Raw genomic sequence first — 24,085 nt, forward strand, 5'->3', positions numbered from 1 at the left:
TTCAAAGCTAATTTAGGATATATTAAGAATAAACTGAGAAGGATCGTAGTTCTGAAGATTAGAGGGTTGTTTTACTGAAGGATACCTTACATTACAACTGGTTCAAAAAGAATTTCAGACGATCCATTAAAAAATAAGAAAAAAAAAGAATCAAGCTTTGACAATAAAGCTTTCAGCTTTTACTATATCTTCAATATGTCACAATGAACTGGAGTTCTAATATACATAAATAAATAGCTATTTGAAATAATTTGTTGTACATAAATAACTTAAGTAAGCATAAAATGAGTTTAGCAGTATATTCTAACTTCATAATTAAATGCAAGTCATTTTCAAATATGTCCAACATTATAGCGGTAATAATATTAGGCTCAGGCTGATGTTTAGATAAGCATAAACAACCCTCTTTTCAGATCCACTTCATGACTTTCTCCTCTGAAAAAGTCCAAACAGAAACAGACCACTGTTGGTTTATTATCATTTCGATACTGATTTATGTTTGCTAAGCTTGAAAGAAAAAATGGTCTTGAGCGTGAAAGACCCAATGAGGTGTAAAGCATATGTCAAAAGTCAGCAAAGTGGTCCAGTGGTAAACTCAAACGTCAAACACTGCACATGACGGTGCATCTCAGTAAAATGGAATATGTATTCTGATCAGGCTCAATTGTGGGATTAAAATACTCTATGGAGACATTTTAAGAAGGTATTTAACACACTTTTCATTAAACCAAATCATTATATTAAATGTGTTTATTCGTTAAATAATATTTTAAACTAATGAACTAAACGTAGTTTCATTTGTTTTAAAACTGACATCACCATCATTACAATTTGAAATCATCAGTCTTATCTACGTAAATATTGTGTTTCACTTAGTGACTTACTGAAAGAAATAATATTTTCAGTAATATTCAAATTTATTGAGATGCACCTGGACAAATACGAAAACATGATGGTTTCATGACAATCTTCTGTGATGATGTTTCACAGTGGACAACAATGAGCATGCCTAGTTAAAACACAACAACAACAAAGCAATCAATGAATGCAAAGTGATTAAAAAAATAGAAAAATAAAGAGGTGTAGTAATGTCTGGGGTATTCGAAATGCTGATGTACCGCCAACGTTGTCCATCTCCTTCTCGTGGAGCAGGCTGACGTTATCGTCTTCTCCATCCAGGACCAGTTCGGTTTCTGGGTTCTGACTGGCCAAAGTTGGGCTCCGGAAAACTAGCTTGGACTTCACGACCTTTTCTTCCTTTAAGGCTGTAAAAACCAAAAACAAACAAGACATCTACAAATGTAATCTGCCATCTCCGAAATACTAATATGGTTAGGTTAGAAGATTGGACTTGCATGCATTATATTTTTATGAATATGAAAGAGCAACTAATGTATAATCACCTGAATCTTTTCATATTCTAGGTAGATAGAATAAGTAAAAGTATGAAATAGAAGTGTCTGTTTTTTATGTAACTTTTACGTATAAAGTATATATATTTTGAAATTAGGAGAAAATATAAAAAAGAAAAGGCAATATAACAATATAGCAGACAGTATTTTAGGGGGGAAAAACAGTCATACCCTTTTTGTATTGTTAGAAAATATGAATAAATAATTTGGTTATAGACAATTAAATAATGTTTTCATAGGCTCTGTGTTTTAGTCTTATCACACAAAATAAAGAAAACTAAAGCAACTGAACACAATGACCCTGATTTTATTCACACACCACTTTATCTGCATATGAAAAACTGCAAAGGCTATTCATGGGATTCTGCACGGAATATATTTTGAGTGGTTTAATTTGAGAAGTGTGCCAGCTTTTATTTTTAGGTCAACAATAAAAGACAATCTTTATCTTAAAAGACCAAAAGCTGAGTCGGGGGATAGATATCCCGCTCGGTGTAGATTAGAGATAATATTAGCTGCTTTTGGAGACTTGACAAGAGTGGGACTGAGCAGACAGCTCAATTAGGATCCTGTTTATAGCAGGACTTCATCATATGGTAATGGTATTAAGTGGAAATTGAAAAGGACGTGTTCTTACACAATGCAAAAACAAAAGCTTCACAGTGCACTGATCATCTTAAATGCGCCCAGCTTGAACATGTGCCCGTCACACGGCGGCTCGAAACACTTCTGTGATCCCCCCCCTGAAGCCCAATGTTGGAAATAACCAGTGGAGAAACTTGTGTGCTAAGGGAAGAACACATATCAAGGTAAGGGAGGTGGCTGACATATGTCTGACATGTTTCCTTTCACCACAGTTCTTAATTCGCCTTTCCCTCCCTTAAGAAACATGTACCTTGTCTTGAAGAGGTCACATTTGACTGTTGTCAACACTGCTACTGAGGGGGGAAAAAAGCCTTGCTTCCTGCTCTGTCTCATATCTGGCATTCTTTCATCAGATGAGGGGAAGAAGTTGGAGTGTTTCGGAAATGAATTCTGTGCAATGTTACATGGAAAAGCCTGCCAGTGGTCAGAAATCAAAGCAGGAAGAGTGAAACCTAAAACTGGATTTCTGTAAACCATCATTACGCCTCAAGTAAATGAAGGAGAATTCAACAAATGAACTCAGGCTTTGAATGGTAGCTCTGGAAGGGGTTTAAAAGACCAAATAAACCGTGGTGATTTCAGCATGTAAAAACAACACACGAGGCATGTGTTTGCGAGAGTCAACATTACCCTCCAACTACCAGAACGGACTTCCGTTCTTAGAGAAAGCATGATTACAAATAAAATAAAGTGTCAAAGTAAAACATCTGTTGAGATGAAAAGTCATGAGACTATGAAAAGGTTTAGAAAAACTACTGTACTTAAAAAGGGTTTGGTAAGTGTTATCACTTACACTGCAGTAAGTGAGTGTAAGGAGGAGGATTTAAGGCTTTGCAGAAAAATAATCGAAGATGTATTATAATAATCGTGTAAAGCCATCTGTCAATCAGGACAAAAAATATAAAGCATAAGTTGGTCGCTGGCTTTCTAGTGTGACAGCAGTTTTATTTCTTGTTTGCTTTTGAGCTCTTCAGTAACAGTGCCAAGAGAAGTCACCTATAAGCCAGTCTCATGGGTCCTCTTGTTCAATCACTGAGCTGAAACTGCCTCAGAGTGCACTAATTACACTCCGTAAAGTGCACTGCAGAGTTTTCATGCCCTCATTGAAGGCTGATGAAGATCTGCCGGCTGTCACCAAAGGAGGCGGTCTTGTGGCACTCATAGCTGGGGTTCAGCAAGGTCCTTACAGTTCCTTAGAGGGTACATGGGGACTCTCCTCCCTCAAAAACGTTTGAGGCAGTAGACACTTTTTTTTCTTTCTTTTTTTAAGAAACCTTTATTAAGTTTAATCCCAGTTAAATCCTTGAATAAGTAAGAGAAAGTAACCAGACAAATTGATTATGAGTTAGAACTAAGTAGTTCAAAACAAAAGGCCACAGATAGGCTAAAGATGGGAAAAATAAAAAGCTGAGGAAGATTGTCAGTCATTTAAGCATCTGTGAAAAATACTTTAAGACAATATGTTATTCAGGAAATCTGTTGAAGAGAAAAAATAAACTAAATTTTTGTTACTAAATCTACATGTCTTCATTATGGGCTTTCAGCTGAAAAACTGGGCTGTCTGCAGTTCAAATCCACCATCATTCCAAATCATATTTTACAAGCTACAACAAACAAAAAAAGAATATGAAAAATTTTAATAAACCAAATTTAACACACTGGATATTTTGACAGAAAAAACAAAAGATGAATTGGTCTGTCTAGAATCAACACAAAATTAAATAAAATAAAAACACCCACTGATCCACAGGTCAATTAATCTTTTAAAGAAACTCCACAGCATAAACGGTATCAAAGTTTGCTCCTGTCAACACTTGAGCTAAAAGCAAAAGTAGATAATTTGCCTCTTATCTTCACAATCATTTGGAACATTGTCTCAAAGTTTTAGCAATATTTTAAAGGTATAAAATGTACAGAGAACATATGCATCAGTGGGAAAGAGATACTTGGCATTGCTTCCAAAAAGGCAGGATACCAGCTGGAGAATAGATATAAAAAACCTGGCCCAGAGGTTCAGTTAAGAACTTAAGCAATTGTGGTCAGAAGGTGTGTTTACAAGCTGCTTCTATGTCAACAAGCTCTGTTTAAAATGCTAAGTACTATACCACAGAAATTAGATGATATCCTTTTGTTAATTTCATTATATGTTGCAGTTTCTCCTGTCCCTCCCCTCCGAAGAGTTTTGAGTTGGTGAACACTACAGACCAAAAGCAAAGTATAGAAAAATAACAACTCTATATGAATTTTTAAACTTATATAAAGTGAGCTTTATAGAATGGTTCAGCTACTTTTTCCAGACTCTATTTCTGATCCAGTACTTCACTCTAGACTCCCCCCTCCGTTGTCTCGACATTCCACAAGGAGAGAAAAAGTCCTATTCATGGAATCGCGAAGGCGATGCAGTTCCTCCCTCTGTCTCTTAACCTTTATTTAATCTGTACTGAGGAAAAATAAATGAGGGGGAAAATGACAGTTTCTTACTTCCTGTGACACAAGACATTCGTAAATTTTTCGAGGCTGTAAAAGTAAGCAAGACAACTTTTGATGTAGAGTGGTTTACACAGTACAGACGCTTCCTCTAGGAGTGATCTTTATCCAATATTGTGGTAAGTGCTATGCGTGTCAACTTTGTTGTTACGCAACAGTCTCCATCTTTGCAGAAAAAAAAAAAAACTAAGGCCAAAAGGTGATAATCTTGCATCTTTACTCAAATATGTGCTGTTCATAGCAAAGTGAACATACCGTAACAAGAGGAGATAGTAAGTATTGAACATGTTAATGTCTTTCTCAGCGAATACATTTCCAATAGGGCTGCTTACACAAAATTAAGCCCATATGTTATATGTTAGCAACAACCCCATTAATTCACACATGCAGAGAAATCAAAACAAGTTAGCCCATAAAATTGTGTAATAAAGTGGAAGAGCACAGGGAATAAGCACTGAAAATACTGTAATTTGTGAAATACTTAGTAGAAAAGCCTCAGTTTCTAATGAGAGGTTCAAGTTGTCTTCTCCTGTATGGAGAAATGAGTTTCATGCACTGCTCAAGAGTCATGTGGGGCCTCTGCTCTACACAAACTGTCCTCAAATTCTGATGCTTCTTCTATGTACTTTAGATTCTTGCCAAGAACATTTCAGTAAATTTCTCTATTAATGTTTTATTCAGTTATATGAAGTCTGCCAGTACGATATGCTGAAAAATGTTTCTGCCCCCAAAATTCACCGTTACTGGTGGTGTTTTTCGGTGATGTGCAGTGACATTTCTCTTTCAAACATGGTGTGTGAAATTACATCTACAGGGTGAAGGATTTCAGTCTCATCTCACCAGACCAGATGGATTTATTTGTTCTTTAGTTCAAATGTTCTGTAACAAACATTAAATAAGCGTTAATCAGTTTTTTTCAACAATAAAATCTTGTGGTTGAGTGTATTACTTATTGTTCTCATATAAATTCTAAGTCTTTCCTACAGCTTTCTGCTAGTAATGTTTGGCTCTGCACTACTACTTTTCAAGTTCCTGTTGTGTCATAAATCATGCAATTCTGAAAATATGTGCTTCACACTTCCAGATTATTGGTGCTGGCTGGAACATTCAGTAGTTTAGAAATGAATCTGCAGCCAATTCCATCAGCATGGTTTAAAAAAAAATTATCCCAAAACCTTAAGAGCCTTTAAAAGATCCTTTATAACATGTTTTTGTCAAATACATTGGAAATAAAAAAAAAAATTAAAATTTTTTTTTCATAGACTAATAACCCTTTAAATATCACCCCAAATACTGTCACATGCAGGTCAAGGGGTCAATGGGGACACCGGCGTCCTCATGGCAGTTAAAGAGTTAATTAGGGATAAATAAGCGGATCAGAGATTTTGGCTTTTTGTACCTTTTAGCATCTCTCTTTCATTTTTTCACTCAGTTCTGAGTCATTCCACCCAATTTCTTTTATGGATTAAATCATTTTAATTTATTTTCATGAGCGGATTTTTCTATCAAACCCTCAAGAAATACATTCAGAAAACGCTGACATGTTCATTACTTTTGTTTCTCACTGCATTTACTTAAAACCTACATTTAAATATCTGAATATGTATGTTGGAAAATACTGCAATGTCATTTGCCACGGTATAATGCCTTTAATTATGATGTTGGTAAAGGTTAATATCACATCATGAGGCTATGCCTGCTGAAGTAAAAGGCTATAAAGATCTCCGCCTGGTGCAATCAGCTTCAGGAGAAGCTGCTCACCTGAAATGAGACAGCAAGGACACCAGGAGGTAAAACACCCCGTTAAACATTTGGATCAATATTAACGTGACTTCCATTTCATGCTTGCCCAATTCCAATCACCTAACAGTATAGTCTGATTCTGGGCAGAGGCTGGCTGGACCAAGGCAGGCTATTACAAGCAAAGGCCAAAGACCGAATGTGCTAGCTAAGCTGTCAGCACTACTAATAGACAATGAGGCAGAGTTTAAGGTAGAGTTCAACCATCAGAGTCTACATCCTTTAAAGCACAGACACACAATGGACAAAAAAAAAAAACAACACACAAAAGAAAAACATTCCAACTCTTATGAAACAAAACTAGCTTTTCCATTGCCATTAAAGTTGCTTGAAAGATGTCAGAAAAGTATCACCTATAGGGAAAATATTCTGTAGTACTGTGATGATTCTAAGGTCATCTCGTACAAAGTCTAAATCCAACATGTGTTTTTTAGAAAAGACAATACCACTTCAGTTTAAAAATCCTAATTCCATTTTAAAGTAAAAAATATATGACTCAACTGATTAAGCGAGTTCACAAGAATGAATTCATACAGCTTCTAAATTGGGAAACACAAAACACTTTATTTCTTTCAGAAAACAAAGTAGTAATAAAAAAATCTTGCACTTGTCTTTTCAAATACCTCCCTACTCTGCAGCTGCATAGAGCTTAATTTACAACTGTAACGTTTACTTTGCTGGCTAACACTGGGATAAACATAGGCTTCTGTCAAATACCAGACTACTGCAATCTTTAGTCTGTTGGGTCTATTCTTTGGTTCCTTTGGGAGCTGCTATGCCCCCCCACCTCCCTTTTTCTTTTTTCCCCCTAATTTTGACTTGATTAAATATTTTTCAGGTCTGAATAACTAGAGAAAGAAAGTGAAGGCTAAAACATAATTGTATTTTCATACTTTATTCCCAGTCCAGTTCGATCTCAGTCAAAACTATTTCAGGTTTATGAAGAGCTTTACCTTGCAGTAGATTCATTTTGACCTTTTGCATTTATAATGTAAAAGTTATGCCAAGATGGTCCGTAAACTCTGCTAATTTGAAACTAAAATAGTGTAAACTTTGGAAAACAAGAATTTTGAAGTGTTTATTATAAAACTGAACTTAAAGATTATTAATCAATATGCTAAGATATGCATAAGCCATTTAATGGGGGGGCCCTGTGGATATGACAAAGAAAACTGTGGAATGTTTTTTTGTTTAAAAACAACATACTCTGTTTTTAAAGCTTCGATTAAAGCAATTTGACAAAAAAAAAGTTTAATGCAACTGACAGATGATCAAAGTCCAGGTTAACTGGGTTTGTGTGACTGACATGTACATAGAAATACTTGGCTAAATCAGAAATACAATGACGCACAGTGCTAATGTAAATTGAAAAAAAAGATACTGGTCCAACACATAGCCTTGAGGAACAACTTTTGACATTCTGGCAAGAGGAACAAAGACCAGGGTTGAACATAATACTTACAATTAATAGTTAGAAAACCAGCTAATGTGCCAGACTGAATGGTCCACTTAAAATTCAAAACATATTTCTGAGTCTATGTTCTTGTCATAATTTTGTCTGAATCTGAATCTGTGTTTTGTAACACTGGACCCATTGCCTTGTATTCCATTCATCTTTGCTGTCTGTTATACTGGAAAATAAAAAAATAAAAATCACATTCCCATGTTTAATTTAGCTGGTGTTTCCCACTGGTCTTAGTTTACTGCCCGTCACTCATACTCTGTTTTCTTTTAAATAAGTAAACATTTTGACTGTTTTCTTTTTATTACAGATATTCTCTCTCATCAGCTTTGCTCATTTTGAATTTTATTACTTGTGGCCCTCCATATTCTATCACAGTTACAAATGAGGATGCCATATTTGTTGAACAATAAACCCTTGAGATTTCACAGCAGGGTGATCTGCTAGGACAGCTACTGTCAATATCATGGCAGTAAAACACAAAAATTGTAACTGTCAATTGTCCCGGCTCCCCCAAAATCTGCTGAAGGTCTCACAAAGATGAAAAAAAAGTATTTTTATTTTAACTCCTCATTAAAGCCTTTGCTACACAGCCCCATCAAAGTCAGTTAAAATAAGCTTGAAAAAACAACTCACTTTTGATAGTGAGCATCAGACTGCAGGCAATCCCTTTCAGCTGACAAGTTTATAGATTATTCTGCTCATTAAAATTAGAGCATGCTAGCAGGATCTCAACAAGTCTTTAGTAAGTTTCTTTGACAGAAGCAGAAAAATATAAATAATGGATTTAAAAAAAAAAAGAATTAACATTGGAGTTCTGTACCACAGATGAAGGAGTTCAGCGGGCAACTGAACTTCACAAGGTTGTGAAATAAACAAGCAACACAGGCCTAATACTTTTAATGGTTGGATTACAATGAGCTGAAGAGAAAACGTGGTGACGTGCAGGGACTCAAACTATTTTGAATATAAATTATCAGACACATTCTGGTGCACAGCAAATGAGCACATATTAATTTTGTGGCTGGAAATTCACAAACTCAAATTCATCTCTATAAATTTTAGTTAAAATATTGATAAATCTTTGAGATTTTTTTCTTATATTATCTGGACAATCTATACATACTGGATTGAATTAGGAAGATTCAGGACAATATTATTGCTTATGCCGGTGTGTAAATATTTACAGGTAAATGACTTTAATGCATTGCATTTTACCCCTCACATCTCTGGTGAATGGCTACATTTGGAAATTCCTTTTATTTTTCCCAGTGCAAATCAAAATGGCTAAGAATAGCTTTTTAAGACTGTTTTTAAGGTTTCTTTACAATGGCAGAGAAACCTGGTAACTTGGAAAATCCACAAAACATTACAAAAATGAACAACAAATCAACATCAGGAGCAGAAGCTGTAATTACTGCATGAATCTTAAAAATGGGACCACCTGCTTCTTCAACAGCTGCCAGGTTTTCATCTCTAGCGCATTATATTGAAGAAAACGTCTAAAGCAACCATAAGACACACAGACTGGAGCAACTGTTGTCTTAAGTACCTCAACATATAAATAAAGAGAGGACACCATCAAGATTCAAAATCCCACAAGGGGTATAATTAAAGGTAACTGTAGCTACTGTGTTTGGTGCTTCTAATAATTTTGCGATCAACCCATTAAACTTAAACCCATTAAACATTTACCCTGCTGTTCAGTTACAGGCAGAAGGACTGGAGAATTTCATTTTGACAAGACAGCTTTATTGTGAAAGCCTGGGGTGTAAGGTTTTATGCAGAAGTGACTAGTCGGTAGGCAAAACTAAACAATGAAAAGTTACAATGAAAGAGAAAATGGTAACAGAAGACAGAGGTTTTGTTTCATATTTGTTAGTTATACTTTGCAACCACTACAACTTGGAATCCTATACTCCAGGACAAAGACATGGTACGCAGTTTGATTTATATTTTCCACAAATAAAAGAAGCACCCACCATATTCTTGTGAGGACTTGCACACTATATCCAAGTGGGTGGAGCCAAATGGGTTTCGGACAAACCTCCTCCTCCGCCGCAGGTCATCTTCCCAGTAGTCGAGACGCCAAAAGTCATGCAGCTGACTACAAGAGAGAGACAAAAAGATGGGCAGAGTAGACAGAGAGCACACTCCTCAATGATGGCCTGATTACAGCAGCCACATTTAAAAAAAACATCTGGGGGAGAAAATCAAACCAGATATGGTGGACTTTATTAGGGTGAATGCTGCCAAGCTCTCTAGAGGCCTAAGTAATGCTACCTCTGCAAAAGCCAATAGCATAACAGCAGGGAGCACCAGCAAACCCGACATACATAAATCTTAGGCACCCCATTTACAAATACAGCTTCAAATTACAAGTATAAATGGCACTGCTTTGCTTCTTTTTTTACAATGTTTTTTAACAAGTCTTGTAAATCAAAGGTAGGAACCTCAATGCAGACAGCGTGGAGTTTAATGATCAGGGTCTTGGGGCGGTTGAAGCATGAGCCTATAAAACAAACCCTCCCCCCACTGCATATGTAGAGCCATGATTAAAATAATGTGCTGAAATATTCATTGAAATGATTCCCAGGGCCCTGGAGCAATCCAATTGAAAACTGCATTTTTATTTATTATTAATAACAGCAAATTAAACCCATAAAGAAAAAAAAAAAAAAAAAAAAAAAAAGAAAAAAGTTCCAGCATGTGGTAGCCATCTTTGTAAATGATTATTCCAACATAAGTGAGGACCTAGGGATAATTTTATGGCTTGCAGCTAATGCAAACCATTAAGCATGGGGACAAGCATTAGGGTTTTAAGTACACAGCTTTCTAAATGTGTACTAGATGATGCTGTTTTTAAGCCTGTGCACTTCACAGAACATATACCTGTATTTTTCATCTATCATTTTACTTATATGTGAAGAGAATGGGCACTATCATGATTCATTTGGTCAATCATTTTAATAACTGCACATTCCAACACTGTAGTAGTTGGAATAAAATGGACAATATCTTTGTTTTACGCATCAACATAAAGCACATTTTGTTATATGCACATCTTGGAACTAATGATTAGGAAACCCAAAGCTCAAAAACACCCTTGAATCAGGTAAAATATATTTTTAAATTCAGGAGGTGATTCGTCAATGTGCGTCAGTTGCTGTAAGACCTTGGCAGGCAGCCTTGTATTTTGTTCGATTTTTGCCCCCTTTCTGAGCCACACAGTTCTGAATCAGTCTAAACAGATTAAAGTGTTAGAGGGGATCACATCACAAAATAGACCCTCCTTGTTCCATGAATATAATATTCACCAGTGTAAGAAATCAAAAGACTCAGGAGAATTAGCTGAGTCCTGACAGCAACAAGGGCTCAGTTTCAGTTAAATATCAATCAAAAGCGGTTATGAGTAGTGAGTGTGTCCAAGCAACTGCGGATGTTGTATTCACAAAGTATCATGAGCTGGTATATGCAAAGTAACGCTGAATGCCTTGAGCTTGTCCCCTGCCAATCTCTCTCAAAGCTTAACTGAGAAGAAGACAGATGTCAGTGGGTGGAAAGGAGACACCCACGTAAATGATATTGTAACTGCAAGATTACACAGTGTAAAAAATGTAAATCCACTGTAGGCAACTGGGTGATTATTGTGGAAGTAGAGAGAGCAGATGCCAGTGGGGGATAAATCCCTTCTTTGAAGATTGCCGTATTATAGTATTAACCATTATAAAATGCTTTCAAGTGGTTTGCTTGAGGTTGCTCATTATAGTTTAAATCAGAGCGCCTAAACACAAGACTACAACAAAAAACATGCAAACGTTTGAATAAAAAACAGGACTTAAATATATGCTATAGCTTCAAGTAGACTTTTTGCAACGAGTAAGACTAGTGACATTCTAAATCCATGGTTTTCATGCTGTTTCAATTGGTAATATATGTTAAATGAACTGTATGATGAATGATCTGAATTTGTTTTGCAGTTATGCTAACCACATAAAGCTGTTTTGCAATAAAAGTCAGATTTATATATCTGAAAACATTCACACATTCAGACATTAGCACGCAGGAACACAGGGCTACTTTGCAATTCCTAGACAACTGCTTCACCATCAGAGCCTCTCAGCACCTGTGGTAATTGGGTGGCCTATTCAGAAGTAGTTATTCATGTTGTTGATAGGTAAATACAAGTCAGTTCCTAGATAAATATCAACTGGGGAAAAGTGGATTGCTTCCTCTGTGTTGAGGTCAGCCTTTGCCCAGGTTGAGGACTTCAAATATCATAGGAATGATAAGATGAAGCTAACAATGAGAAAATTGGGCTTTCTTTGCTACAATGGAGGCGCTAACCTGGTCTGTTTTGTGGAGCAAATTTTTTGTCAAAGCACAGCCCATCTAAATTCTTACTTGTACTTATACATTGGACCCCAGCCTACTTGTCGATCAATATTTGCTGATTAGTTTGAGGAAAATCTGCCTTTGAATGATTATTTTGTAGAGTATATTTGAAATTGTCAAACAAAAGTCCAACTCAGGTAGCTGAGACATGTAGGTGCAATGCAACCTGACAGGCTATTTTGAAGATTGCTTTCTACTTGCTTAGACTAATGGCAATGTGAACCTGGGGGATCATATGCCCCTAGTATCAGTATTTGAATTCTGCTAACTGTTACTCTGGCAGCACACCACCAATGCTAAGATCCATTGTACAATAAAGATTAATGTACAATGTAGGTAATAAAGAGTCTGTTAAATATAAAATTCCTGTTCAGAATTATTAATGCAAAGGTAATAGTCTGTTTTCTTTCTGTAGCAAATTGTCCACCCAATGAAATCCTTTCATCAGAGTTGGTTTGACATCCTTATTTCACACATCGAATGTGTCTGGCCTCATGACAATCATAAAGAATGGCTTTGAGCCGACCCGCTAGAAACTGGCAAAATTTATTAGTCCCATCACCCATCAATCAGCCAAATGGATTTCAAACCGCATTTTAAAAGCTAATTTTCCAACACTGATAACCTACAGGAAACAGAGCACCATTATTTATGAAGGTTTTCAGACTTGCTAAGTGTAGCAGGATAAATGTGTAAGGGAACTATTGTCTTTTATCTATCCCCTTTTAAATGGATATTTAAAGCACAATTTTCCTCCAGCAGGCCTTGCTGAGGAGTGTGATGTGCCAGATCTAACACTCATCCAGCAGGGTTTTATTTACAATAGAAAAATAAACATAATTTTAATACTGTGATAGCAGTATGGTCAAAAGGATTGATATACTTTATTGCCAACTGTATAATATTGGTTGAAAAACCCCAGAAAAATCATCTCTTAATCATCTCATATTGATTCCACATGAGGTGTTTTAGTTTTAAGTCCTCCAGAACCTATTTAATTAGTTTATTTATGTAGTGCCAATTCACAATTTCAGTTCAGTCACACATACATTCAGTGCATTAAAGCTATAGTATGTAACTTCAAAAAGTATATACGGTATATATATTTTTATAGATGTTTGTTGAAATTGTCACTATGTTGAGGCAGTATGGTATGGGACAGATAATTTGTGGGAAAAAAACAAGCTCCTCTGCCTTCTCTCATTACTCCCAGTGCTAACTCAAAACAGCCAATCACAGGCAGGAGGAGGGTCTTAGCGCTGTCAATCACAATGGTGCTACTTCATGATAGCAGACCCTGTTGTGAATGCTCAGGCACGTTAGCATGGACACCGATGACAGTGGATAAAGGATTTAAATGTAATGGTAAGTTGTTCCTCCACCATTAACACACAGAGAAGCGAGTATACAAGGTTGATTGACCTCCTGGTTTGGATTGGTATTTTTTTTCCACCATGTCTAGATGTCTACATGTATTGAGATGCAGCCATTTAATTGTGTGTATTCCTATTTTTATTATTACCAATTAAACAGGTGTATTTAATGAAGCAAACAGTAAAAAGGCATCAGACTAATAAGGGTCAGATGGTGTAATATGACTTGTAGATGAGAAGGATTCTGTATTGGGACAACATTTTTACTTTGCATCCATCTTGCGCTATGCTAGCGATTTTGCTAACACTAAAGTTATGCTTTCAAGCCAACTCAGCTTCTTAACAGTGGACTCATTCCCAGTTAATGACGTCTTAGCTTTGGACGATTGAAAAAAGATGTCATCTTGTAAAAATTAAAACACTCAACATGTTTCTAAATCACCAATCAAATTTACTTTTGTTTCTTTTTAAATAAAGAGGACCAAATGACTTCATGACAAAAACACTGAAGGTGCTTATTAGTCATGGCTCCACTGCCAAGAAGCACCAAACAGAAGTGTCTGTGTGACAGACCTTATCCTCTGCGTCCATACAGCCCAATTGAGTGCAAATAAGAGTTGCTTTGAAACAGCATTTTTATTTTTATTAAGCAATTGTATTTGAAATTGATTGGAATGGGTATATTTAAGAAGATTCAGGCTTAAGAAGTTTGAAAAGATTCCATTAAACTGTTATAAACTGATTGTACAGATATTATGTAGTTCAGTTAGACTATGAAGACGTGCCTGTTGTGTCTTGAGATTCAGGCAATGTAAAAGGTATAGTGTAATTTATTTTGCTACGAAGGTTTAAAAATATGTTGGAATTCACAGATTTTCTTAAGTGTTAAAGCTATTAAAATGAAGTGATTCATTGTCAGAAATAATAAGTGATATGCACTAATTGCAGAGGTTAAATGAATTTCACTCTTTGTTAATAGTGCACTTGCTTTTTAGTAATACTTTGCTCAGGTGTAATAAAGATGAGCGAGTACAGGCAAATATATACTACAATAAATACAAATTAGTAACTTGATCAGTTAGTGTCTAAAAAGGACACAAACAACATTTCTAGATTAATCGTTGTACCAGTATTTGTTATTTATTTTTGGTAACTGCTTATAGTTAACCACATGTCTTTTAAGTCACTTAACCATAATGACTCACAAACAGATGGAGTTGGACTGAAGACGGATCATATTTTCATGGTTCAAGATTTCCTTTTTCATCCAATTTATTCTCTGAAGAGATTTATGTGGAGCGGTAAGGGGGAAGGTCAGGCACATACTGATTCAATAAAACATCATTATACTCTTTTTAAAATCCTGCACTGGTGACATGAGTCTGGGGTAATTATAATAAATACCAGTAATCAGTGACAATTCTATTCAAAGTCGAAGCAACTGGTTTCTGTCGCACGGCCACACTACTTAGAACACATCCGTTTTTAGGGACATTCTGAGGACAAATAGGCTTTTCTTTCATTTTAAGTCGTCCTAACAGTCTCTCATTGTGAGGTAGTGAACTTCAGTGGGATCTTTACAAGGTACAAGTTCCACTGCCTCTTAAAACATTTCTCAAATACGGTTTAACAAATAAATTGGTTATTGCATATACATATTTACTGACAAATTTCTGTCTTGACAGTTTAGAAGAACTACCAGTCTCTGCAAAATAACTATTCTTAGAACCAACTCCTTGATATAATAAACATGGAAACCAGACAGAAGGAAAAAAGAACTGCTTAATAGTCCAGTGCATTATGTTATGCATTCTTATATAACATTTCTCTATACTGCTGTGATAAAATAGGAAACAAAAATGCAATTCATCAAAAGTGGTCACTGGCAACCATATGGTGATGAACTCATATCTTTCAAAGCGACTTATAAAGTAAAATATATATTTATATAAAATAAAAGCAAAAAAACCCCAATAAATTTCATGTGTCTTTGGGATTCCAAATCGTCAGTGGCTGTATGGTCACCATCATGATTTTATTATCGTAGACGGCTGCAAATGATACATAAGACTTTCATCCCTTTAATTTTGCTATTTCATATATTTATATCACTCAACACCACTTCAATCAAAAGAACACCAAGATCCAAATGTTTCTGTTTTTGTTTCTTGACTCTTCTTTTGCAGATTAATAGATAGAGTGAAGAATTTGCTCTAGGGAAAAAGACAAAAGGAAACACCACAGCGGCAACAAGATTAACTCGAGGTCATCAGGTTTAATGAAGACAGACATGCGAGGTTGAGCGAGGGATGAGGAACCACACTGTAACGTTAGAAAACTCCCCGGGATCACCAGCTTCCCAGAACCAATCTTTTACAAAAAATGTGGCACGTTCGAGTAATGCCCAGCTCAATTTCAACACCCAATGAAATTGATGATTATGCGAATGGGCCCCTTTCCAGATATAATTAGCACAGTGTACAAGGTTAAGTGTGGCCCAAGGGCAAAGAAAATGAATATATTGGGAAGCCAGAACAAAGGACCATCATGTTTAAGATAAGGATCAGTTAAAAAGAACAAACATTTGTAATTGAAGCGTGGTTATAAAGACGTTGCATATTTTTTAAGAAGTGATGGGTGAAGTAGTAGGTCAAACAGAAACAGCTCAGCAATATATTTAACTTTGCTACACCTATAACAGTTTCTGCAAATATAATACTAATTATTACTTTGAATGAAAGATTTTCAATTACATTTCAGAGGTCTGTTTATACTAACTTTTCTTTGTTTTAAATATTAATCCATACTTGGTTATGGGCAACCTTTCTTTCAGTTTCTTTGTAAAACTTTGTCTTAGTGAAAAATTAAGGCTCACTTATTCATCATGCAAGGCCAAAAAATCAACATGGTTGTGGGAGATATGTATTCTATAGAAATGTGTAATGCTGCACATTTTGATATCAAGCCAATACTAAGTAAATACAGGACCTGTATCAAAAATACCAATACCGATACTTTTTATTTAAGATGGATATATCATTAAGTTTCTTGCCATTAGGTGTTTTATGGTGTGTTCCTTTGAAAAATTTTGCTCACACCTAGGACATAATTTGGATGAAGTTTAAAGGTGATTGCAAAATACTTTAAGATACTACCATGATTTCAGTTATTTTTTCCCAGACAAAGCAAAACTAATAATCCTAATTTGAAAGCAAATTAAAGCAAAAATAATTTTAGATTTAGAGTTGGAAAAACTACATGAAAAATGATTTTGCTTCAATTTGCTTTCAAATGAGGATTCTTTTGTTTTGTTTGTTTAAGAAAAATGCCCACGATGGGTTCATCTCCAGATGTGAGAAAACATTATACATCCCACTTGTCTAGATGTTGTTACTGCTATCATTTTTATCACCAAGTTAAAGTTTGTTTATCTTGTTAGACTCAACCGGAGACCATGACCTTTGTTTTCTGCCCCAAAAGGGACATCAGACCTAAAGCCCTCAGAGGCTTTAAAGCCCTCTAAAGGTCCCCACCCCCCGCGCAGTAGGACACTTCAGTTCTATTAGAATTGATAACCCTTTCAGGCAAGACCAAATACTCTGGGCACATAGTGAGTAAAGAGGTTCATTCCATCACAAAGTTATTATCCACGGGCAGATTGTTACCATTCATCACGTGCAAGAGATGAAACTCGCTGTTAGTCAAGGGAAACGGCTGTTTCACTGCCTTGCCACAGATCAATATGTGCTGCCATTTTCCTCTCTCCTTTGCTACAAAAAAGTAATTATACAGAAGAAATGTTGACAATCAATAGACTAGTCAGGTAGGGTTAAGGGCTGCCATGGAGGGTAGCAGAGGCTCCTCTGTCAGCTGTCAGTGATTCTCAGGTGGGACGGAAGAGGTTTGTTTGTTTCAGGTTTGTTTGAAATTTATCTAGTGTTTTGGAAAAGTACTTGAGAATGCCAGAAAATATGTGCTCCATCAAATAAAGTTGAAATTCAATCGGCCCTCTTTTATTTTTACAGGGACAGGATTTATAGTAATGCGACTTTAATGTCCTCTGTTGAAAAAGAGGCGGACATTAGCCTTCAGTGTATTCATCAGTCTTGCCTTGACATCTACTTTCACTTCGGATAAGTCTGAACTTTATAATCTGCTGCAAGGGTTCAAAGGTCAACAGCAGAGGGCACCAGGGGGCAGAGGAAATCACTCTCTTGCTGGGAAAAATTCTGACATCCAATTTTCAACTTGATTTATCAGTGTAAAGCTAAAATTGATAGTGTGTCATTACTGAGCAGAGAGCTGTCTTGGAGAGATGTATCAAAGTCTCCTCATTTTGATTTAGCACAGTGGATCAATACAACCCTATACTGTTTCAATTTGAGGAGTATTGATTTTTCTATGCTGGCTCTATACAGGGGAACATTCATCATCAGGCAAGCATATAGTATGATCAAACAGGCCACCGTAGGGTCTGATCTGCCTTTTCTTCAGTCTAATCGCATGACTGTAGCAGCTGTTTTCAAGGCTTGTACAGATTATTACCTCGTAGCTGCCTGTTGTCGTTTATGCTGCAGCACACTTTCCTAATGGTGTTTGGAGCAATAAGAACGGCACAAAATAAAGTGGCTCACAGAGAAGCAACCTGCAAATGTCTGTAGAAAAAGACGAAACAGATTAATCTAATTCTTATCCATCTAATGAGATCAGCTGCAAACACACGCTGGTGGATAAGCTACATAAACAAGTCACAAGTTTCATTCAGTTGCCATCCTAAGAATAATTGAATTTGTGATATTCTGTGCTAATGATAAATATTCTTTGGCATATCTCCAGACAGGACTTAGCAATAAAAAGGTAAAACAGTTTCTGTGTATGAGGATGAAAACATAACCAAGTAAAGGTTCTACACACACACACACCAGCATGCAAACACACACAGACACACGCACACGCACACACACAGTCAGCCATTCACAGAGCCTGGGGGCTTTATATTTTACAAGGGCAGCATAAATGGGAAAGTTAATGTAGCAGTGAATAAGAATAAGCTGCTGAACTGCAACACTGCCTTGAGCTTGTGAGCATATTGCATCATTTTTCTTCACCAGCAGGTTACCATTAAATTTGAATTTGTTGGAAGTTTTGTTGTATCATTTACAATGCACCCACGCTCAATAACCTTTTGTTTCAATGCAAATGCTTTGCCTCTGGATGGGGCTCCATAAATATTTGAACAAGACCCCCAAATTCAACCCAGCACATTTTTAAGGGTTGCTAAGGTTGAGTCACATTTAGAAAAAAAAATTGCACTTAGACACTGCAAAAATTTTACTCTCAAATTGTTAGGATAACAATAAATGTAATTTTGTCCACATTATTCCTTTGGCACCATTTTTAAATAATTTGTAATATTTGAACGCTCTCCTAAATACTGAAATGCCAGCAAGCTAGCATAAACAATGCCAGAGTAGAGCATTAGAATATGAATAAAAAAATATGCCTATGACAAAATGAAACTGTAAAGCTACTTGTATATGGTAAACTTGATTTAAGATAGAAAAAACAATGCAGGGTATCTGCAATGCATCTTCAAACTGAATAAAATCAAAGTTACTGTTTCAGCAAAGTGTTAAAGTGCCAGTCCTTTCCTCTTTGCTACTATTGTTCTGGTGCTAGCACAAAGAACAGAAACACATAATTATGTATGTATAGCTGAAAATTTCAATCACACAACTGTGAGCGGGGCTTCACAGTTAACCAACTAAAACATGTCAGCTATTGCATGGAAACATGTCAGAAAATGTCAGCTTGTAATCAACATCGGACAGATTTTAGCTTTATCTATGTTTCTGAAGGGTCAGAAAAGAAAAATCTGTCAGTGAGTACATAAAACATATTACATTGACAACATTCTACAGTGTAGACTTATTATTAAAAAAGAGTTAGACAATGATAATAGATGATGCTAAAAAGTGTCTACCATAAGATCATTTCATTTTTGCTCTCTGCCATCTCTTGCACACACAGTGTGATGTTGTGTTGCTCATCTGAAAATCAATAACCACTTACAATGTTCATCAGTTTTTCAGTGTTTTATTTTAAAGTTTTTGAAGATAAACTAGAATCAGCCAAATAGCCAAAATCTTCTGGTCAGTGCACCCCTAATATATCTGACCATTTCAACAGGATTAATTATACAATCTTTGGTTAAGTGGATAAGATCAACCTTAAAGTTTCAATTATAATTAGATTTTTTTTTTCACCACTGAATGATATGTAGGAAAAACACAGAGGTATGTTTCAGAGCAGAAGAGCCACTTGTTATTTTTTATATGGGGAAGTCCAGCTGCTTCCAGCAGGTGATATGCTTTGTTTTGCAAAATGTCAATCAAAACCTGGACAATGGTACAAAAAAAGAAACCCCAACCCCCCAAATTGCTCCCACCAATGTATGTAGGATGACTAGCCAATCAACTGTCCCCTGGGAATTAGGCCACTCCACACTGTAATTGCGTTTGGTGACCCAACTGCTAACCCTATCGAGTCCTGGGAAAATTATATTAACTGGTGCTCCCATCAATTGACTGAAGATCACTGTAAGCAAGAAACTTTTGATGCTCCTGAAGCTCGAACCTAACATTGCACATCAATGGCAGATGTTTAAGACTTAACTTGACCCACAGGTAAAAACCTACCTTTGGCATGGTATACCCCACGCCCCATGCTTGTTGGTGAGGATGTTGACAATCTTCTGCTTCAGTTGATTGGCTGTGACATGATCTCTATGCTTAGCAGCACTTATCAGGTGGTCACACATCTTCTCTTCTTCTTTCCTGTCTGCAGCATACTGTGCACAGCTGGACTAATGTACATAAAGAACAAAAGAACAGTGTTAACCTTGTTTGCACGGTGTCCTTTCCCAAAAAGCCATGCCTGACATTGAACTAACACCATTCAAAAAGGTTCCATTTGAATAAAGTCAGAATAATATATTTCTTCTAATAGAGCATTTGTCACGATGAGGAATGTTATGGCTTCATTCACCACACTTGAGTGCATAAAGATATTAGCGGACAGTTGAAAGATGTATCTCTGCTGCCTTAGAGGAGTGTTATAAATCAAAGAGAGCACATGGAGGTAGTTCATTCCCAAACTGCAGACAGATGAGGTTCCCTGCTAGGTAGCTGTGGACGCTGCTATTAGAGAAAAAATGTTAATAGTACCACAAAATATGGTACATTGCCATTTACAAAACTACATTGACAATATGAAAAATTAAATGGCTTGCTGTACAGAAATTGTGCAAAATATAGAAATAGAGCCATTTTCTAAAGCAACAATGCTATTAAAATACTACTTAAATAAAAAAAATAAATAAATATAAAATAAATTGGTATATTAGTGCAAAAATAATTTTCCTGATTTAGGGGCAGTAGAAGGGTTCCAGGTGGTTGAAAGTAAACTAGAACAGCTCTTGTCTTTGCTTCTAAAATAAGATTGTCTTACTCTTCCACCCTGAGGGGACTCTTGCTAATATTCACAATCTAATTTGCTAACAGAAGCTGGAAGTTAATTGAATTTCCTGCTTTAAATTTGAATTCTGTCAGACATTATACTTCAACATATTCCTCATAAAGCAAATAACTCAATCGCTGCCTGTCACCCTGCATTACCACGTGACTCTATGACAAATATCAAACATTATTTATCACTTTAAAGTATATGACGCTTCTCCTTGACACCAGCTTAATTGTAAAAGTGTCTTATCTGTAACCTGAATCTTCAATCATTGAGAGTGGGTAATAAAGTAATGTCAGCCCCAGATGAAAAGTGTAAGCTGTCTAGAGATGGCAGACAGGACGGATAGGGCCAGGTACACGTCTTCCCTCCTCCCCCGTTCCCTTGACACCACATATCTAGTCGTCTCTTCCAGTTTATCTAGTGGGTCAAGGATTCTCAAGAACTGTATATCAAAAAGCTGCTTGTGGCTGGCTGCTTTTCTAAGATAAGAAACATGTCATCGTTCAAATGTACACGCTGTTAACAGAGGTGAATGAAGCGTTTGAGTTGAGGTTTGTAGAGATGCAAAAATACTTACATTCTGATGTCTTGCAAAGTATTCACACCTGCATTTACAACTTTCCCAGCTTTGGTCACTTTAAAAGTTTAATGCTTTTTATTGGGACATTTATGCTTCAAATTGTGAAGTGGAAAGAGAACAGTGCATGATTTTGCTGACTTTGTACCAATAAAGTACAGAACATTTTTTTATTCAGTTGTGTTTACGCAGATACTCTAAAAGTGTAATCCAGAGCAACCGATTGCCTTCGGATATATTTAAAATTGTATTTCCTGCCCTACAAGCTTATCCGGAACAAACCCAGGCCCAGCTTTATATTAGCAGGGCCTGGAAAGCTGACCAGTTTAGTGAGGAGGCTAAATTTAGGACAATCTTGAACATAAATAATGGACTGAGGATGTAAACCTCACAGCAGGACAAGGCTAAAGACAAATCAATGAGAAATTTTGATGTTTATTTGAAAAGAAAACCCTGTGAAACTCACTCTTCCTTTTCCTTCCTTTTTATCTCATAAAATCCCAATAAATACATCAAGGTTTGTGGTTGTAACTTGGAAAAGTGAGGAAAAAATTAAAAGTATGAACACTTTTACAAGGCTCTGTGAATAAATCCCTTTTTTTGTAACATGTTACTATCAAACTTAGAAACTTTTGTGATATTGTGTTTAATTGAAGTTTACATTTATATTACATTTCAAATGTAATTTGAGGAAAACAATTGAATACACTCTTAATAGTAATCCCTGGAGTTAGCTGGTCACCAGTAATAAAATATTCTTGCTTAGATATTGCTTGGCTAATGCTACAAAAATTGTAACAGTGAAAAGAGTCAATACTAAATAGAACCCTGTTATTAAGATTGTAAAGTTGAATAGCTATTTTACAGTAATGGAATTTGTTAAGTGCCCATCAGAAAGTGCTCAAAATAAAATTGTATTTTCACAGCATACAAAAAAATCTAATAATCTGAAGTAGATATAGTTTAGAAACGAACCATTAATAATAAAAGTCAATTACATGAAAATCATTGATGATGTTGGCATTTAACTTGAGGTGGAATAAAAGTTGATACCTCAAACTCTGCATGTTTGTGGACGTCCTCAGCTCGCTGTCTGTTCAGGATGAATTCAGCCTCGTTGGCAACGCGAACAATGTGGTCCTTCATGGCATGGCACAGAAGCCTTCAACATTGCACAGCAGACACTTTTTACAAATGCAATTTATGAGGAAATGTGAGAAATATAGTCAAATGGAACACTATGTGAAATTCAAACTCGCTGTTATTACAGCTGTTCTGTAAAAGCATCAGTACTTTCTTGGAGAATATTTGTAAGTAAACTGCATCACAAAGACCAAGAAACACATATTTCTACTCATATCCACCTTTCTAGTCATATGGCAGGCAGAGCAAAAAGAGCATTAACTAGGCAAATAAGAAGTCCCGCTACAAGTCATGCAAAAAATACATAAATCTGACACAAGGTTTGAGACAAAAAGTGACTTTAAAACTAATCTGAAGATTGTTGCAATGCAAAAGGTCAATGAAGGGGTGTGAATATAGCTGCCAAACACTGTAAGTAATTGGCCACTTTTGTCTGGCTGTACTACAACAATAAAAGTCAGTGATTGAGCCTTCTGTACTATTAACAAAAGAAGTCACCACTGAACCCTGTTCTGCAGAGTTTGATGTTTTGAAAGAAAAAAAAAACCCATTCAGAGAACCTGCCTAGTGCCTGCAAAGCTGAGAAAGCTAATCTAGACATCCTTGGGTAACAGCTTTTAACATTTAAATTGTACCACCTAAAAAAACAACTTCAACAAATAAATTCACTGCAGATATGTTGGAAGATTACAACCTATTTCACACACCATTAGGCAAGTTTTGTTTTAATTAAAAAGGCTCTTGTTCTTCTCTACAGCCTCATACAGATTTTACTATTGTCTTCTGTCCCCAAAGAGAGTCATTAATCTGGAGACTACAGTCATCAGCTGCTCTCGCCTCTTTAACTGTTGACAAGCACTCATTAACAGACAGGAGTTCACAGTTCAAAGAGAGAAGCTGACAACGTGAAGCTTTGTTTCGAAACCAAGAATAGATGAGAAAGTGAGTTGACAAGTTCCAGTTGGAGATGGAAAATAGATATCTGTTATCCACCAGGTATTTTTGCTACATGCACATAAAGAACAATAAAAAAGCAGAACACAAAAAAAAAAAGAAAAAGCTGAAAGTGAAGATTTCACAACTAATGTTTCTATGTTTGTACGTAGCTTTGAAAAGGTAAAGGTGTTTTTATTGTTAATGTTTGTATTAATTTATCACTGGCTGGAGTGCATTTCAGATCCCTACATCTTATAAAATATCTGCAGAAACATAACATAAATGGATTAAGGTACTGATATTTTTCTGTTACTATAAAACCTCCCATAAA

At 36.0% G+C, this 24,085-nt stretch overlaps 1 protein-coding gene across 4 annotated transcripts in view; it reads right to left on the reverse strand.

The window, feature by feature from the left end:
- nbeab (neurobeachin b) overlaps positions 1–24,085 on the reverse strand; it is a 210,987-nt gene that overhangs the window by 67,538 nt on the left and 119,364 nt on the right. For all 4 annotated transcript variants that reach the window (XM_044120829.1, XM_044120830.1, XM_044120828.1 and 1 more), the window contains 4 exons: positions 22,729–22,837; positions 20,273–20,439; positions 9,789–9,913; positions 1,119–1,265 (listed from right to left, as the gene is read on the reverse strand). In XM_044120829.1, the coding sequence (XP_043976764.1) occupies positions 1,119–1,265; positions 9,789–9,913; positions 20,273–20,439; positions 22,729–22,837 (548 nt within the window). The remainder of the gene's footprint in view (positions 1–1,118; positions 1,266–9,788; positions 9,914–20,272; positions 20,440–22,728; positions 22,838–24,085) is intronic.

This window comes from Gambusia affinis, linkage group LG06 (assembly GCF_019740435.1).
Source record: "Gambusia affinis linkage group LG06, SWU_Gaff_1.0, whole genome shotgun sequence".
Taxonomy (NCBI): domain Eukaryota; kingdom Metazoa; phylum Chordata; class Actinopteri; order Cyprinodontiformes; family Poeciliidae; genus Gambusia; species Gambusia affinis.